This window comes from Trachinotus anak, unplaced genomic scaffold (genome assembly GCF_046630095.1).
Source record: "Trachinotus anak isolate AG129_WGS33_773 ecotype Australia unplaced genomic scaffold, CSIRO_AGI_Tana_v1 ptg000005l, whole genome shotgun sequence".
NCBI lineage: Eukaryota > Metazoa > Chordata > Actinopteri > Carangiformes > Carangidae > Trachinotus > Trachinotus anak.
Window position 1 is genome coordinate 19284388 of NW_027273856.1, and position 19639 is coordinate 19304026.

Here is a 19639-nt window from a genome sequence, read left to right on the forward strand (position 1 = left end):
CGCTAAATGTGCTTTCTGCGCACAACATGCTCGCAGATCTGCTTGTTAACTGTTTCAGGAAAGATAAAACGGGTGATGACACTGCTAAATGTTCTTGGAGAATTAACAATGTGCTCACTGGTGGGTCTTTCTATTTCAATGGAAATTCAGCAGAGGAATCTAATCCAAATACCCAGACAACACGGTGGATAAATAAACCTTGAAGAAATAAAGATTAAAGATCTGCTCCAAAAAAACATTCAGCTACCTCTTAAAAGCACACTTCTCCTTCTCCCTCACAGAAAAACTCCAAACCTATGAATATGCAAATAATGTTCCTTTCAGAAGTCAAACTACTGAACACAAGATGCCTTCTACTTCAATGAAAAGTCCACTCTCAGTGTTTGTGCACTGGAAGTTACAAGTTTCCACATCACACTTCTTTAAATTGCAAACCGGACCACCGCTAGCTTCCCATAGTGATGTCACATCATCATCATCACATATGCTTTATATACGTCTAAAAGTGTTAAACAAAGAAATCTTTCAACTTTTCCCTTCAGAAACAGCAAATAAACATGAAAACAACCTTCTAGTGTTAAACTCTAAACGTGAAGGATTCATTAAGAAACAATAACTAAACAATGTTTTGAGTGCTGGATAATCTCTATACATGTACATATTCATACATATTTTGGTGGAAAGAGGAGATTAAGAAAAATTAAGTTACAAAATTCCTATTTTATTCTTAAAATAAACAAAATGTACAATCACAATGCCAATTTCACTCACTGTTGTCAGGTCTGTTTGTCCCTTTAAAAAAAAAAAAAAAAAATCACTTGATGAAACGTACCAGCAAAATCTAATGGAGTCTCCATTAGTTTCAGTTTCCTGACAAGTGTTCATGAGAGAAGAAGCATAACAAAAGACATAACAAGTAAACTTTACATAAGAGCAGGGTAAAGTACACTTCCTGGATATCATACATGTTGATCATTAAATAATACAAGGTCTGTGATGACAGACTGCACACAACAATAAACCAAAAGAAAGAAAAGGACAAACTTCTTATTTTCTGAGGAAGAAAAAAAAAAAAACACAACACAAACAAAAGCACATGAAGACAGAATGGGATGTCAGTGCTGCGTTGATGTGTAAACAGTTTTTAAAAGACCATTTCCTGTTCAAAACCGGGAAAAAAAGGAGGTTTAAATAAATTGCAACAGATGTGCATAGTTACTGTGGAGACACTGGGTAAATTTGTAACTGGGAAAAAAGCTATAAAATCACAACAATCTAAAAGGTTTTTATTTGCTCTCTTATGTTACACTGTAACAGCAAAAACACTTCTCGTTTGGGCTGAAGCAGTTGGGGAAATGTAGTGTGACATGTTCAATTCCATTAAGCGAGTTCAGAACATCCTCTGCAGAGACTGGGAAAGAGGCCCTGCGTGCAAACCCTCAATGAAAAGCTTGAAGTCTGATCCTTGGACAGGGCCATGTTTTTCTCAGCTTTTTCAAATTGGGTTATAATATTACCTACATGCACTGAATATCATATTGTATGAAAGCAAAAAAAATTTTTTTTTTTTTTAACAAATACCAACTGCCTTGTGAGATCAGATTCAACTCCAATGTAAATGGCTTGTTTGGCCAAGTGTTATCCATTCTGTGTATGTGTGTGTGTGTGTGTGTGTGCAACTCCAGTGGCGTTATATCTGCAGTGAGGACCAAAACCACGAGCCCTGCTGGCAGCCAGCCACAAGTGCTGCTAGAAATAAAACAAGAAATAAGTGCTTTATGAAACAAACATACACAAGTCTCCCATATCTTTTGGTTACCAGTTTGCTGCCAGCAGCTGCATCCAATCACCTCGGTTTTTGCACTTTTTCCTTTTACTCCAACACTTTTAAAAAAAATCTCACATAGTAATTTTAGATTGGAAAAAAATAAATCAGACCTCCCACTCATCCTGGTGCCACAGACAGATTTTAGACTGTGACAGTGGTTAGTGAGGATGGTACAAATGTATTTGGTAAACCATGTCAACAAAAGTGAGAAATGGAAAAATAAATAAGTCTGGAGGAATGTCACAGTCTCTTTTGTCTTTAACTGTGATATCTCCTTTTCAGTCTTAAAGACTGAAAGAGAAAAACGCAGAGAAACAAACAAGAAAAGAAAGTACCCATGTGTGTCACACACTAAGACAAACTTTTTCAAAGCTATCTTTTGCACATGATATGGAAGCTACAATAGACTTGGCATGTTTCCCTATAATCTTGACAGAGTGGAGTGGATATGAAAAAAGGGATCACCCGAGGATTATTCCAGTCCTGAGGAGTTCATGTATCACAAACTGAGTGAACCTTAAAGTCTGACCTGCTGCTGCGGAGCACAGTGCTAGACGTGGCTCCGCTGCGATCATCTTTGGGCTACATGTCGGTTTGTGTAGAAATGTACCATTTTTTACTTGGACAAAAAAATACATAAGTATCTGTGTGCATGTCAGACTAGACAAACTAAAGAAATAAAGCAGATTTTATCCCCCAACGGATAATTATTTTCCCCCATTGAAGCTCTCTTCCATGGTATGTTGCCAAGAGGCACAATACGAGTTATTGCTCAATAAATACCAAAGGTTTAATTCCAAGCCAAATGTGTGTCAACGCCTAGTGAGGATGTTGGGCTCTTAACGTGTGGAGCAGTTAAACTGAAAGTTACACCAGAAGAAACATGTTGCAATACTCTTTGGAAATTACATTTCATATTTGAAACGATTTAAATCTTTGGGTACTACAAAAAAAAAAAAAAAAATTATACCTCTTACTCTGTTAAATTACCTATCAAAAAAAAATCATTTTAACTTAGTCATATAGATGCATCAAAAATATTCAGATTACACTTCTTTGACTCAAGTTTCAAATACAATACATAATTTATGGCTTTATAAGTTAAAACTAAGAAAACGCCTCAATCTACATCGTTTCACCCACAATATACAAGTTAAATTAATTGATTTAAAGCAAATTTACTGTCCATACCACTGAAGGTAACATATGTGTTACTCTCATCACTTGCTACTCAGTGCTTAACTTGCATCTTGATATTGTCGTAGTACAAAAACATGCTCTGCAAAAAGCCTTATTGAAATACAAACACTATACAAAAGAGGCAGTCTCTTACAAATATTGTTGAAGCATCCCTTAGCTTGTGGATTAGAATAAACTAAAATAATGTCTCATCCACTTGGGCCTAGTAAACCAAAATTGTCTTTCTCATTATTGCTGTGAGAATGACTCCCTTTGTAGTGCCTTGGTCAAAACACATTCCAGGAAGACAAGTCCATACAAGTCTGGTCTTTCTTTTTTTTTTTTATCTCAACCTTAATTTCCAAGCAAAAGGCAGAGATAGCTGATGAGAGCTCAAAAATCCCCTTTTCAATAAAAAAAGGTTTTGTGCTTTCAAACCATGACATCAGTTGACTTCCAATCTCCACCCCCTGCTTTCTTCAATATGGCCTCCACACAGCTTCATCCATGCGGCCTCCAGGGTTGAGAACTGTTGGGGAGTTACTGTGGCTCCCGTCGCCGTCCACCCCTCCCTCTGCTTGGCTGGGCAGGTTGGGGTTCACCAGGGAGGTGCCCGTGGAGGCGCTAGTGCAAGGCGGGATCATCCGGGAGGGCGAGCGATCCCCGCCAGGAACCATGGAGAACTGGTACGAGCCGGACGAAGCTCCATAGTAGAGATAGGGCGTGCTGCTGGTCTGAAAGGGTCCACTCTGGCTCTGGGTGGAGCCTGGGTAAGGAGGGGGAAGGTAGGTATGGTAGTGGGCGCTGCCCAGCGACATGGCCGAGGTGACGGGCGGGGTGTAGGTGAAGGTGGCTGGGTAGTGCATCCTAGGGCTGGAAAATCGAGTCTCTGTGAGGGAGGAGAGGCCCGGGAACTGACGCTCAAACTGACCAGGGAATGGGCTCAGGTCGGAGGAACCTGAAGACACACACACACACACACACACACACACACATGAAAACACATCTTTAGGATTCTCTGACAACAACAGAGCAGCAGACATCATGACGTAAGCCTGAATTATTACATTTCTTACCAGTTTGTCACTTCTGATTATGTGAAATGTGGCTTTGGACTCTTAAACTATTTCGCACTTTGTCTTGTAGAGTAATTGAATTTAACAAATAAGTCCCCTGAGAAATGAAACGGTAGTAAACTGAATTGTCCGTAATCAGACATTTCAAGCCAGATATGGCCAGATATGGCTCCAACCAGTTTGGAGTGGCTAATGGATTTTGTGGGCACAGTTATGAAACAGCATTTATTCATAAATATCCATCAACTTCCGCGATTGTTCACTTTAACACCTGAGTTTTGATAAAGTTAACAAGCACATCAGCAAAGTCCCACACATGCATATGCCTTAATATGTTTACGCCTCTGCATATTTATATTTCTGTGTGTGTGTTGGCGCATGTTTATGTGTATCTGTATAACTGTTTATGCATGCAAACACACACTCCATCGTGCAAACAGTGTGTGTGTGTGTGTGTGGGGTGGGGGTGGGGGGGGGGTGGGGTGGAGGGGGGGGGGGGGGGGGGGTGTATGTGTGTGAATACTGTATGCACATAAAAAAGCAGTTGGGATGAATCAGGAGCTGCACATGTGGAAACACTTTGAGCAGAAACAGTTTCCATGAGATCCATAATGAGGCAGGGCTGAGCTCTGATGTGGCTCCTCTCCTCGCCTCCCATCGGCTCCAGCGTGTGTGTGTATGTGTGTGTCCGTGTGCACGCGCGCCTGAGCGAGTGTGCAAGACAGAGAGAGCTGAGAAGGAGCTGCTCCATCTCACCCTTCGTTCCTCTCTTTGCTTCATCCCTTAAAAAATACCCAAAAACCACTAACTGGCTGCGGCGGGCTTCGCGCTGGGCGCAGAGTTTAAGGAGAATAGGAGGTCCTCCCCCTCTCGCGCTCCCCTCCCTGCCGTCTCCTCTCAGTGGTTTAGTCCAGCCATGGCGCTCTTATCATAAATCACTAGGCGTCTTCCGTGTCACCATGTCTGCTGTGAGAGGACAGGGGGCGACGGGGAGAGGAGGAGGGGGGGGACGACGCAGTGTTTATGTGCAGGGAGGAATTGCGAAGCCCAGTTTGTCGCGAGCGTCAGATAGCATATGCTGCCAATTAAGGCCTTTAAACTTCCTCTTTCCACAAGATCCGTTTGATTCAAATAGAAATAGTAGGTGATTGTCTCTGCTGTAGAGGAGCAGTGTGATCTCAGACATGACCGGCGCTGTTCAATAAACTCCTGACTCCTGCTTTTAACATTTGGACCTATTTTAGAGCTCAAAGGGGCCGTGTGATGATGAGCCAGATCGAACTTTATTGGTTTAAATGAAACCAGAGTGGAACATATTTGGAGGGATTTTACAAAGTTTGGAGCATCACTTTAGCACCAAATTAGGTGTCTGACTTGACTGATGAACTTTTGCAACTGCTTATTAGCAGCTCTAACAGCAGAGCTGGGCGGTGTGAAGGTGTGTGTGGAGGGGGCGGAAGGTGCTGTGTTTGCGCTGGAGCATCCATATCAGCTTCTGCTTGTACTTGTCAGTATGTTCTGTGGCTGGATACTGTTACAGCACAGCCTGGCGAGGTGTCAACATGATCTCTAGAGATCTGAGAGCCTTAGTCACATCACTTACGAGGCATTAAGCGCTCGAGGTGTGGGCAAAGGTGGGAGGCGAGGTTTTGGTCCATGTTTATGCGTGTGCATGTTCTTGCACATGCATGTGTGTCACTTTGAGAACAAAGCCTGAAGCTTGTGAGATGAAAGCTGAAGGGGAAGACCAAACTAATCAAAGCTGACAGGGCAGCTGGCTGGATTTTAAACCATTTCTAATGCAGAGTCACACGGCCGCGTCGCGTAATCACTCACCCTAGCTCGGGGCACACACACACAGAAGAGGGTGCAGTATGTAAGCACAAGGAAACAGAAGGCAAAAAAAGTAGGGTAGAAAAAAACCTCACATGGCAGTGAGTCAAACAGGTGTACGGGGGAGAAACTTGTCTGGCGGCATGTAAGGATTTTAAAGGAACTTTCACATTGGGGGAAAAACAGAGACAAATTGGAGCACAGATGCCGCCGTTACAGCAAACAGACTGGCTAATGCAATTACCCAGAATGCCCTGTGAGAGTAGCGTATCGCTATAAAGACACTTTATTTGTCAGTCACGAGCCTGTTATTATCCCTAGGCCTGTTATTACCCATACTCCTCTGGGATCAAAGGCTTGGAGCGAGGAAAAAAGGAAACAATCGTTTTTTCCTCCACTGTTTAAAAAACGCCATCCAAACCGCTCTCTGGAGAGACAGTCGGACTCTGACAACATACCTCATTCCTCACGTTCATTTGAGAATGAGCTAATAGCAACTCGCTGTGCTGTATTAGTCTCTGCTAAAAGTAGCACTTTGTTTTTTTTTCTCTGTAGTCCACTGAACAAGTCTTTGTTTATGTTCCTGTGTGTGAACATTGTGTGTGTGAGTACGCCCCCCAAACTTCTATCGCTGTAAAATGTATGATATGGATTATTTGTAGCAGATTAGGCAGCCGCGACAGGACAAGGAGACGGGTAGTTTCACACGGTGGCAGAGAGGTGGTTCTACCTGGCAATCGTCTAGGCACGTCACTGATGGCAGGCAGGCCCGTGCCTCGGCTGGAGGAGAGGGGGGTGGTGGAGTGGACTGAGGGGGATGCCATGGGACTCAGGTAGGACGGGTACGTCTGTTCATATGACCAGGGAGGAGAGGACTGGGACTGACGAGGGTCTGATGGGGAGAAATTGAGCGAGGGAGGAAGAGGAGGAAGGAGAAAAATAGGCCAGAAAGACACAGAAAGAGAAAAAAACAGACAGGAAAAGAGAGAAAGAATAATTACCAGTGGCCCATAAGCTGCTTCAAAGGTTTTGAATTTTTTGCTAAACTGCAGAGCAAATTGACAACAACATTCACAACAACTGCAGACATTATTAGTGTCTCTGCTTCTCTGCGCTTGTGTTTAGAGGTAAGTATCAGTTGGGCGTGTTATGCAACATCCTCTGTAATGACACATCTGATGTTTACTTTCAAGGAGAAGATCTTCCTGTTTGCCTTATAAAACATTGTGCTTGCAGCTGAGGCACAGAGAGCCTTGCTGGCACATACCCAGGGTGTAAACACACCAGCAGACCAGTCATGAAAATAACCGTCGCACATACTTCAACATTGTGTCTGTGCTGCAACATAAGTGTTAAGCATGAAAGCTGATAGATATTGCATTATGTGGGAGCTAATTTCAATGTTTTACGATGATATTTGTGAACGAACTTGTGATTAACAGTCTGTGATTAAGTGATTCCCAGCCAGGGGTGCTTCTACCCCAGAGGGTACTTCTGCAGTTGCCAGGGGGTGTGTGGGAAGACTGTAGCGTTGCTCAACCAATTAAAAACAAACAAACAAACAAAAAAAACAACAACATAAATATACGAACAAAAACAGCTAAGTTAATGAGAAATGTTGGGAAAAGTTGAAAAAGTTAGCTAAAAGTGCTAATGGATAAATGGCTAATGTAGGTGGCTCAAAATAATAGATAAATAGGTTAAAGTGTTGAAATAATTCGCAAAAAGTACTAATGGATAAATCGTTATCTGCTGCAGTAGATATTCAATTAATGCATAAACTGTTAAACTGTTGGTTAGCTAAAGGTGCTCATGGATAAATGATGCAAATATTTTCCAAAACTAATAGATAAACAGGCTAACTGAAATAGCTAAACATAGCAGATAAATTCTAGAAAAGCTAAATCAAGTGGTTACCATCGTAAAAAATATGAGTAATTGGTAATAGTTGAACTTTAGGCTTCTGCCAGTCCAAACAGTAGCAGTAGGAATGCAAATGTGACCAAACCGACCTAGTCTTTCACAGTTCACCTGATGAAAACACTAATATCCACTTTTAAATAATTATCTTAAATAAAATCAGGTTCATAAGAACTTCAAAATACATTCGGAGCATGAAGGGTGGTGTGATGAGGGTGTGCTTAGGGGGGGTACAGCTGACAAATTAGGTTGGGAATCACTGCTCTAATCAATACTCTGCACTTAACTTCAAGCTTCACCTCAGAATATTTACACCTCACAAGGATTTGTTCACATGGTCCAGTGGATAATACACTCCATTCACCACCACACCGCTACACTGTCTAACCATCCTTCAAACGATCCACTAAGTAACACTACAAAGCCGTGCCAGAGAGTAACTAGCAGCTAAATGATGACCTGTGACGAGGCTGCGGAATTGTGGGGGCGATCAGGTAGCAGCCATCCCGAGCCGTGACAGATGGCGTTACCTTCTTGGACGCGGATAGATTGAGTGACGGAGTAGAGAAAGACAGACGATCTCAGAGGCAATGTAACACACTGCACAAGGCGTTCTGTGGCGTAAACTGCCCATCAAGAGATGCCCATGGCTCCAGCTGGAGTTTGATATAACACCTTCCATACAGTAAATGTTGCTTCGTGACTCAGCCTGCTTGCCCCTCAGTGATACACTGTTTAAAAAAGTGTGGTGCATATTGTAGATGTTCTCCCTTCTTAATAAATTCATCAACACTGCTATAATTAAATTTTCTTGGTAGTTTGTGTGTAAAATACAATGTGAAAAATAGCTAAAAATGATCAGCACAAGAATGCAAACATAAAATGTGGGCCTGGGTAATCTATCTGAAACCAAATTTGTGCTTTTATTAAGAATATTTTTCTGGTTTAAAATAATGATTTGACTTAATTTAACTTAATATAAAAATCACAATATGGCAAATACATAACACATAATTCCATATAACATAATCAAATTGATATTCACAGTAATGAAATATGTTCTAGTTTTGATGACTGAATTTAGTAAAAATAACAGTGAGATCATATCATAATGACATGATTTGAACTTAAGTCAATATACAATAATACTGAATGCTTGCCCAGTCTCGGTATTCTTGGAAGCAGGAAATATAAAAACACAATATCACATATCAAAACTAGCACAATAACAATAGGTTAATCCTCAAATGGTTTTTGCTGTGGGTAGACAATGTTTCATTGTTCAGTACAGAGAAATAAGGTACAAAATGAAAGCTTTGTATTTTAAACTTACTTCAACGACACAAGGCACTACAAGCCCTGTTGATCCTTAACTAAGTAATCCCAGAGGTCAGAGGTCAAGCTCAGCTACAGAACAGTACACTAATACAGACTCAGACCTTTGCTTCAGGAGGGTGGTAATAGCGCTTCCTGGGTGTGAGGTAAGAGTTGATGTTGAGGTGCTCACCTGTTATCTGCGTCTGTCCCTGTGGGTTGAAGGAGTTGGCTGCCGTGTTGAGAGTTGGCCGGGGGGCTTGAGTGGGAACAGTGACCCTCACCCTCATCCTCTCGAGCTCACTGAGGCGGTCTGAGAAGAGACCAGTCTTGGGAGGGTCCTCAAGCTTTTGACGATGCCCTGCAGACACACACAGAGTTTTTCATTGGATCAGAGTTGCAGCAGTCACAGATGGGATCCAGGCTGTAATAAAAGACAATTTTATTAGATATCAGGGTTTATATTGTTATTACTGCTGTGATGTTGCATGCAAAATTTTATTAATGTTAATTTGCTTTTGGCTTTCTTGACATACACTTTGTCAGTTATCCTTTATAATGGACATCTAATGACTAATTTCTTCTGTGTGCCATGCCTTACTTGGTAAATGTTTGTGCTCCTAAACAAAGAGGAGCTCCACAGGCTTATGGGAATGGGATGCTACATCCTGCTAATTAACAAAGACCTCTGCAATTATCTTGCATCAACCTTGCATGAGAGAAAAAGAGCGTAAAGGGAGAGAGATCCCGAGAGTAAGAAGTTGCATGTATGTTGAGTTTTCACCTGAGGCTTCTTCCTTCCTCTCACGCCATTCCCCCATTATCCCCACAGGAGTCGTAACCTTTGCCAAATATATTATAGCCGCTCTTTTCCTGCATTCCTCTGCTGATCATCTCGCACCCTTTATATTCCTGATCCTATTTTCATCAGTTTTTTAGGCTGGTAACTCTAGACTCCTCCATTATACATATACAGTACCTGCACAGTGCAAACACATAGGTTGTGCAGCCCCCGTTGGCCCTGTAGCGGGAACCACAGCCCAGGTGTAGACTATAGTTTTGCAAAGGTGGGGTAAAAACAGAGGCCTGTGCACACACAGTCCCTTTTAACACTGACATAGGTCTGTGTCAGTGCGTCTGTCTGGTCTCGCACTAGTTCCTCTGTAAAGGCGGTAAAGTAAATATCAAACAGAGGAGAGTAGAAACTCCTGCTGTGCTTGGCAGACCTCCAGCTGGCTCAGGCAGAAACAGCAAGCTACTTCAGAATCCTGCCCAACCTGGCTGGGCTGGGAACAAAGACCTGGCACTACACCTTTAGCACTGGGTGGGTGTTATAGAGGGGAGAGGAGAGGAGAAGAGAATCATCATTTGTGTTACTGAAGCATCATTATGAAGATCAAAGACCACAGAAAGCTGCACACTGGGGATCCTTGTGGACTAATAGTCTAACATGTGTACTAATAACCCCCCTCTCAACCCAGCTGAGGAGCTTTGTTGCATGCCCTCCCTAGCGTTCTCTCTTTCTTCATATTTCCTGTCACTTTCACTGTCAAATAAACGTAAAAAAGACTGAAAAAAAATCATTTAAAAACTGCCTTGTCTTCAGCGCAGCATTTTTCCACTACTGCATCTTTGAAAAAATTATTTCAGCCTCAGAAATGTTTTTATAAACCATCTGACTCTTCACAACAAATTAATTTATTCTGGAACAACTGTTTGGAATTTTAATACCAAATGCTGCTGCTATGAAATGAGACTTGAGAATGGCGGCAGTGAAAGAGCCGCCAGTGACAGACCACGATTTTTATTACAATGACGTTACTGGACTGGCATCACCCAGTTCAAAATAAACACACAATCTCATCATCGGCTTCTTAACATAGCTGCTTTGGAACGTAGAATAATATCAACTACTTAAAAACCTCAGCTTATTGAAGACTTTATAACATAATTCACATCCATATTTCATTAATAATATTTCTCCATCGTTCCTGGGGATAATTTGTGCCTCTCGCTGGCATTCCTCATCTCTCTGTGCAAGCTGTGCCCAGTCAATCATAGCGTTTCCATTTTCAACAGACCGAATTTCTATTCTAAAAAAGCCTTGGGACACAGTGCGGGCTTTGTGCACAGCCTGTCTCCTAGTGATGGGAATAAATAGCAATGGGAGACCAAGGGAGATGAGGGGAGACAGAGGGGGACAGACATGAGGGGGCAGGGGGAGGGGGCACATGGAGAGGAAGGGACCCTGATGACCAGTAAATTAAGAGCTCTTGATGGGTCTGAACCAGTCAGGAGACATAGGCTCTGTGAAGAGTGCTGAGCACAGAGTACGGAGAATGGTGAAACAGTTAGAAAGCGTTTGAGACTTTAAAAAATCTGAGATGGAGATTTAGACAGATATTTACACACATATTTAAAAAGATGAAGACAATTCTGATCTGCATTACAAGCCAGTGCTCTATTATTGATAACTTAAATTTTCTGTCACAATTTCAGTAACTCTCAGCTCCCACCCTGGACTACCATGCTGTCAAAAAACCTATGGATGCGACCCAGTTTAAAGGAAACCAACATGTTTTTCCTTTTGAATGCAGCATGTCAACCACCACATCAAGGTCCACTTTACACTCCAAATAGCCAGACCTCAGGTCCATTAGTTTAGCTGGCCCTGACAGTAAATACAGTTTTTCATGAGTTAATTACACCTTTTAGACGACAACTGTTGCCAAACACAAGACGTCTCAGCTGTTTTATCGGAACCCTAGCAGGGTGGAGGAATGAGCCGGGGGTATTTAAAGGAGCGGGAAAGGCGGATGATTTCACTGCCGTAGGGAAAGTCCCTGAGATTCCCATCATCCCTGTGAAAACAGCGGAGATTTTCGATAGCGCCTGCCACTTCCCTGCCCAGCCAGCGGCCGGAAACATGGACAGATTCAGACCAGATGTGAGCAACTTGCACACACACACAAAAAAACACACGTAGAAACACACACCTGCAAGAATGGACGTATGCAAACACACGTCTGCACATACAATCATGCACATTTGCACACACACATGGTGCATATACCTTTGCCCACGCACCCACAGTACAAACTCACACACACGCACACATATGCACACATACTAAAAAAAGATTAATAATGATTAGATAACACCTCTGTAGATAGTATCTCTAATCATACAGTTGCACACTGATCCTAGAATAGTATTATTTCAGCCGTCCAAGAGACATAAGTCTGGATTCGACTCGCCCCAGCTGATCTGATAACAGTTAGTAAGAGCAAGTAGGTAAATAGAATATAAGTCCTCTGTAATTAATGGCAGCATTAGACTGGATCTGAGCCTGAGTACAGAGATCTTTATATCTTTCCCTCATATGTCCTGGCTGAAGATATTCCTCAAACACCCAAGTTCCTTTAGCTGTGGGATGGCTGCTGCTGGGATTTTACATGACAAGAGTAACTAGGTCCAAGGGCTAAAAAGTTTAAAAGAAATGTTTGACATCTTGTGAAATATGCTAATTCACTTTCTTGCCAAGTGTTAGATAAATATGAAGTGACATGGGGAAACAGGGAAACAGCTAGCCTGGATCTGCCTAAAGGTAATAAAATTAGTTTTTCGTACAGATCAAACATACACAAAGTATTGATGAATGAGGTTTGAAGCAGTGATCGGCCGATTTTGATCCCTTTGTACAGAGCTAGGTTAGCTGTCTCCCTGTTTCCAGTCTTCGTGCTAACATCTCCTGGCTATAGCTTCATATTTAACAGCTTATCAGTCATCTGTGAAGCATGTTGAACTACACTAACCTGTATGAAAGGTGCAATACAAACAAAGATATTTACCATACTGACATACATCTCTCACCAGGAAGATGTTTCCAAGATGTCAACCTACTCCTTTAAGGAACCTCCTCCCCCCACCAACACATCAAGTTTCAGCTATCGTTGCAGACACATCAGTAGGAAACTCTCCTGCCTGCTGCCTGACTAAGTAACATGTGAGGAAAATACAGAGCGCCAGAAAAGCCTGAATAAATGGGATAATTTATAAATTTGGTGTCACGTCATGCCCTCTAAGCCCTCCAGTCTGGTTTATGATCACTGGGTGAGCTCGAATGAATGTATCTTTGGGGCTGATTCAGAAAAAACCCCATGCTCATGGAGCCTGAGTTGAATCAGCCAGTCTGTGTTTGTATGTGTATGTACGTGTGTGTCAGTCATCTCGCGGTGGAACAGCCAGTAAAGTCGATGAATGAATACACTGGGTCCATATTTCACTTTTTTATTTGGAGCCCTCACAGTGGCCGTGTTGTTTTTGTGAGCAGTCAGAAACAATGAATTATTTCAGGTGGCAATCTGAAGCTGGCAGAGCGTGGCGCAGGAGGAAAAGCGCTGAGTGGGTGACAGCCAGACGCCCGTCTACCATGGGGGTCTGGTGTAAAGAGAGAGGAAGAAAAGAGTGAAAAAGAAGAGGAGAACTAATAAAAACAGAGCTGGAGAGAAAAAAAGAAGAGAAAAGACGAAAAAGTGGAAAAGAGAGACCAGAGAGGAGGTTTGGGAGATGAGGCAGTAAGCAAAGGAGAGAAGGAGAAAGAGAGAAAGGGGGAGCCAGGCTGTCGTGGAGCGCTGCCAGCCGTCTGTGTGGTCCATGCGTTCCAGCCTGGAGGAAGCAAGCCAGGCAAGGGAAGGGCACACACACACACAGACGCACACACACACACACTTACGTACACACACAGACATACACAACAATTCCCAATGGCGATACATTTATTGAAAACAAAAACACTTTATATACACACTTGTACGATACTGTCCATAGTTTAAAGATCCCTCACACACACACAGACGCAGGTTTCAGACAGCGTCCCTCTGCACCTCTCTGCTCATATTGAAGTGTTTTGATTCAGAACAGGGGAGAATAAATCCCTCAGAGATGTTTTTGTTGCAGCTCAGAGCCAACCATCTCCGGACCCTCTTTCTTAATCTGTATCTCTTTTTATGATTCACCTTCTGCCTCCCTTTCTTGCTCTTTTATTCATCTGTCTCTGTCTCTCTGTCTCCCCCTCCCACTGAATGATTTTGTGTTTTGCGTTGTAGAGGCCTTGGCACCTCTTCAAGGAACTTCATGAGACATTCAACTGACTGACTGCCTCTGGAAAAGCCTGAAGTCTTTTTTTCTCTTCTCTCTTTTTCCCCTTTTCCCTCCCTCCCTCCCTCTTTTCATTCCTTTTCCTCCTGATGTTTGGGTGAGTTTTATTTGTCCGGATCCCATTGTTAAAAGCTGCTTCGAGTAAGGTAGCAGATAATGGGTGTGGGTGTGTGTCTGTCTATGCGTGTGTGTACTATGTCTGTGAGGGACAAAAGACTGCTGAGTCTTCTAAAATCCTCTTTAATTACCTGGATGCTGTACAAAAGTAAATTCTATTTTTTGGACAGATTGCTTAAGGGACTCACTGACAAGGCATGAAAATCCAGAGACATACAGGGCCTCATATTCCTGTACATAATTCAAGGAAACTAAATGATAGCTGGCTGACATCATCTAAATATTGTGGTACAATATAATTAGCATATGTGAGGATCTTAGCATCTAGCATTGAGCATAAACATCTGTTGTAAGAAACAAAGCCCCCGCCTTACAGCAGGTAATAACACCCTGGGAGCGCATGTAATGGCATGTGTATGTGATGACAATGTTTGGAGGCCTTTTGGTGTTGTCATGACAGAAGTGTTAATGGAGGCATCTCACTTACACTGTTTACAACCTAGCAGCACTGAAGATGGCAGACTTATTTCAGGAGTTTTAATAGAGCGTAGTTTAGCAACCTCTCCATTACGGTTGTTTAGGTGTGGGGGTGTTTGTCTGAGTGCATGTGGTGGAGGCATGCATCCTCCTCTACTCCTCATCTCACTTGTGGTGTGCCACAAGGCTCTGTTTTAGGCCCACTGTTGTTTTCTGTTTATATACTTCCTCTTGGGGGGATTATCATCAAATAGAACATTAATCCTGAGGGCTACCCTAACCACTTGGCTACCCGACCCTGAGAGCAGGTGACCTGATAGCCGAGTGGTTAGGGAAAGAGCGTACCACAAGAGAGTACCACATGAGCACAAATGCTTTCAGCAGGCGAGTTGCCGGTTCAACCCCCGACTCTTTCCCGCATGTCATTCTCCCTTTCTCTGCCCCTTTCCTGTCACTCTCTATAGTCCTATCAAATAAACTGACAAATGCCTGAAAAAATATCTTCAAAAAAACAAAACAAAACAATAATCCTTTAAAATCACTGTCCCTCCCATAGTAAGTTTTGGCTATGGTATTATTGCTATTGAGGGGGCCTTTTATGGTTTAATTTTTACACAGACGACCCTGAACTGTATGTATGAATTTTTTTAATATATATATTTTTTGGGGCATTTTTTGCTTTCACTGACAGGACAGTAGAGAGTGACAGGAAAGGGGCAGAGAGAGAGGGGGAATAACACGCAGGAAAGAGTCGGGCCGGTCGGGAGCCGAACCGGTGCTCGCCCGCCGAGAGCATCCGCTCATGTGGTACGCGCCCTAACCACTCCGCCACCGGGCCGCCGACTGTATGTATTAATAACTGGCAATATTAATGATCCTGATGAGATTAAGCACCGGGTGACAACTTTCATACACTCAAACCATAGATCATTTTATTCTGTCCTCAAAATGACACTTGGCGCATCCTGAACAACCTTGGCCGTCCCTCAATACATGTTAAACCTGTGGCTAGAAATCTGAGAAACATCCCATATTGATGCTAAAGTAAAGAAGTCCTTCTTTTGTCACTTAAAGATTACATCCAAAATCAGATCTTTTCTATCCTCTGCTGACCTGGAGAATGTCCACTGCTTTTATTTAATCCCAATAGACCTACTGTAACTCAGTTTAGGTGTCTCTCTCAATTGTGGCTTGTCCAAAATTGGCAGCAAGCTTTTAAAGAATTCAGGAAAGTGTGATCACACCACCCCTATCTTAGCCTCTATTCACTACCAGGTAATTTCAGAGCTGATGTCAAAATTTTACTTATTACATTCAAAGCTAAATTAGGTCTAGCCCCAAAATATATCTGTCACCTCCTGACCCCTTGTGAGCTGAACCACAACCGGAGGTCCTCTGCCAGTGGTGCCCTGGCTGTTCCAAGGTCCAGGTAATGGCTAGAGGCAATAGAGCTTTTGCTACTTTGAACTTCCTTGCTGGAGCAATGTAGTTTTTCAACTTCTAAGTAGCTTTGCATGCATTTTCATGTTCATAATTTCTAGCCTGCTATTAGCCACTGTCTTTTCTGAATTTACATTTTATTTTATTGTTCCCTTGTCTCTATATTAGTGTTTTTATCTTTGTTATACTTATGTACATATGCTCATATGTGCAGTCACTATTATTATTACAACTATCATTTTGAATGTATAGAAATGGAGATCTGGATAAATATTGTGGGCATTTGTGAGTGTGAGTGTGTGTGTGTGTCACAGGAAGAGTTTGGCTTGGCAGACAGGTCTCCTGAACCACTAATATTGTCTGCAGGCCTGTAAGTAACCAGGGCCTCTTCACCAGACTTGTTAACACCCTGACCAAAACTGAACCAAAACACGACCCCGTCCCTGAGCCCAGAACCCCCAGACCCAGCGACTTCAAACACCAGAGAGCAGAGACGTGCCTGACCGCTAAACCTCCACCGCTGACACACAACACACACACGTCACACACACACACACACACTCAGTTATGCACAATAACCACTGCAATATGCCACAGCAAGACACAGTATGTGTGACGCCATAATGGTTTTTGTCACCTCCTATGTTTGTCTGTCATCAATTAACTATAATGAGAACAGTGGGTTTGGACAGAAAGCCTTGTATATTGTGTTATTATGGCTCAGCTATTATCACTCAGGAAGTTTGTCTCAGCTGGCTGCAGCCACCGTCAGGAGCAGCTGAAAGGAGACAGAACCACCTATAAAAGCATATTGGTTTAAACAACCACTCCCTGTCTATTAGCTCAAAATGACATTTAATGAGGCCTATTAGCTTTGCTCCAAATCAGCACTGTGGCTACACAAGACACGAGACTAATGACACCCACAACACACACACACTCTCTCTCTTTCTAAAACATGTCGTGTGGGTGCACACATGCAGACACAGGCGCTAGAGGACAAACATACATGCATCTGCAATCATATCTACATGAGCAAACACACATGCGCATGCCTATATGCATGAACGCATGAATAGAGAGAGACATACATGTACAAACACACTTGTTGAGTTGTTGGTACAGTGGCAAACCACAGGGTAACCGAGAGCTGTCAAGCGATTAAGCACAATGCGAGCCACAGAAACCAAGTTAGCCTCCCGCTAATAACACAGTGGCCAGAGGGACCTGACTAACCACTTACCATACTCATACACACACATACGCACACACTAAAAACCTCTAAGGAAAATCATACCACAGATCTTTAAACTAGGCCTCACTAATATTCGTCACTCCAACCACCCAATTAATTAGCTAAAGCTCAGCGCCACAGTTCAGAGATATGAGCCCCCTTCATTCATGGGTGGTCCTACTTTATTCCACCCACTGATATTAGATGAGGAACCGCTGGGGAAATGACATCCCTCAGGAAGACTCATATGGCTACCATAAGCCTTATCAAACACGCTGACACAAAATGTCCTTCCTGAATGAGACACCCACAACCAGGCAAGTCATTAACAGGGAGCAAAAGCTGACAAAAAACACCAGGAAAAGTTTAAAAATACAATAAAAGTGGAGGATGGTTATTAACTTTAGCTTTTCAGACCAGTCTGGAGCCCATGTTGAAATCTGGTCATATTGTCACCTTATTTTCCACAAACACCACACTGCTTTTACAGAGCAGGGCCATTGAGTGCCAGTGTATGTCAACTTTAAGACAGCCTACTGTTCTTTCTCTGTGTGGACCGCTCCCTGTAGGGGCCCAGTGTACCACAGGCCTCCTAATTACCCACTCGTTTAACACAAAATAGAGCTGTAATGGCTGACAAAGCCCCCCATGTGTCAATGAAGCGTTCACAGATAGAATCACAGTTTTGGAGACAGCCGGTGCTCTCAGCTCTGAGTCTCTCTCCGTGCTGAAACCCGGAGGAGGGGAGGTGCGGTTGAGAGGGCACATGTGTGTTTTGCCACCCTCCGACCTCGGCTTAATGACCCCTGAGAGAGAGACGTGTTCTGGCTGTAGTTTCTAGGTAAATTACACCAGTGCTGCAATTCTGACCACTTAACGGCAAAGTAAAGAAGTTCAGAGGTTACCTATGATGACATAGTATTTATTGCTTAAATTACTGTCCTGAGACTGAAGTTAGAACATGCAAACTTCAACTTTCAAGCCTTCTCTCAGACCATAAATTGAGCAAATCGAAGGGAAGAACAGTGGATGAAAGCGTTAAGTCCCTTCCCGTCACCTTACAACAGGTAGACCCACTTTTGTGTAGTTCAGTGCCTCAGTCTCACTTCACTTATGTCCATTCCTCCATTTAGGCTTTTTGGACATGAGTCTAAGACTGCAACTTTGTTGAGACCAAACTTTGGCTTTTCTAAACAAATTCTGCTCCGACTCCCATCTGCTCGCCACCAAGCAACAGGACTTGTTTGAAAGTCATCTGACGGGGGACAGCAGATGCACAGGAAATGCTTTTGATCAAACAAGATGGCTCGAGAGAGGGGAGGGAGTGAAGGGAAAAAGTGGGTGTGACTGAGTACATGTGCTTTTGAGGACAAGCATGTGCCTTTGTTTCAGGGTGCGTGTTGATGAGCGCTGAATGTCGATTGTGTGAGGCGTTTTTTGGCACAACAGGCAGGTTTCCTACAACAGAGACTGATGGTGGTACTAATCCTTCTGTCTCCCGGCTCCTCTGTGTCTCTGTGCGTCCTGGTGCCATATGTGATGGGGCTGGCGGGCGGGTGGCTGGTTGTTTGTGATGTGATATTCTTCATTGAGACGCCATGAGATGAGAATATGTTTTTTTTTTTTTTTTTTTTTTTTTTTATGAATAGGGAGGAGGGTTGGGGAAACAGCTGCATGCCAGACCAGTTGGCACTGATGGCTATAGTAAAGTTTTTTTTCCTCCTCAGTTGTTTTTATATGGCCCATTAAAATGAGCTGATGCTAGCACTCTGCTACCCAGTGTACCCTCTCAGGAATATTCTGCCTCACTTTTTATTTCTCTTCTTTTTCTCAAGCCGTCGCACGGGAGGCAGAGTTGTTTTGTCACAGGTCAACTAAATTAGAAGCCAGCTGATTGCTAATTGACACAATCAGAACTTTTTCCAGTAAAAGTTTTTTTTTTTGTTTTGGTAATTAACCTGTTTTATTACTCTGTCTCCATTTTAGCTGGGCATTTGCTGCCATTGGCTAGCTGCACAGTCAGACACACCCACAGCTCAGTTAAAGAAGCAAGTTTAGGAG

At 42.9% G+C, this 19639-nt stretch overlaps 1 protein-coding gene across 6 annotated transcripts in view; it reads right to left on the reverse strand.

Moving 5' to 3' along the window:
- Positions 1-700: 700 nt before the first annotated feature.
- Positions 701-19639, reverse strand: part of runx2b (RUNX family transcription factor 2b) — a 115762-nt gene continuing 96823 nt past the window's right edge. For 5 of the 6 annotated variants that reach the window (XM_071478743.1, XM_071478745.1, XM_071478747.1 and 2 more), the window contains 3 exons: positions 9344-9511; positions 6647-6808; positions 701-3965 (listed from right to left, as the gene is read on the reverse strand). In XM_071478743.1, coding sequence (XP_071334844.1) covers positions 3487-3965; positions 6647-6808; positions 9344-9511 — 809 coding nt within the window. In that variant the 3' untranslated portion in view covers positions 701-3486. The remainder of the gene's footprint in view (positions 3966-6646; positions 6809-9343; positions 9512-19639) is intronic. The other variant, XM_071478746.1, reaches the window with a different exon arrangement.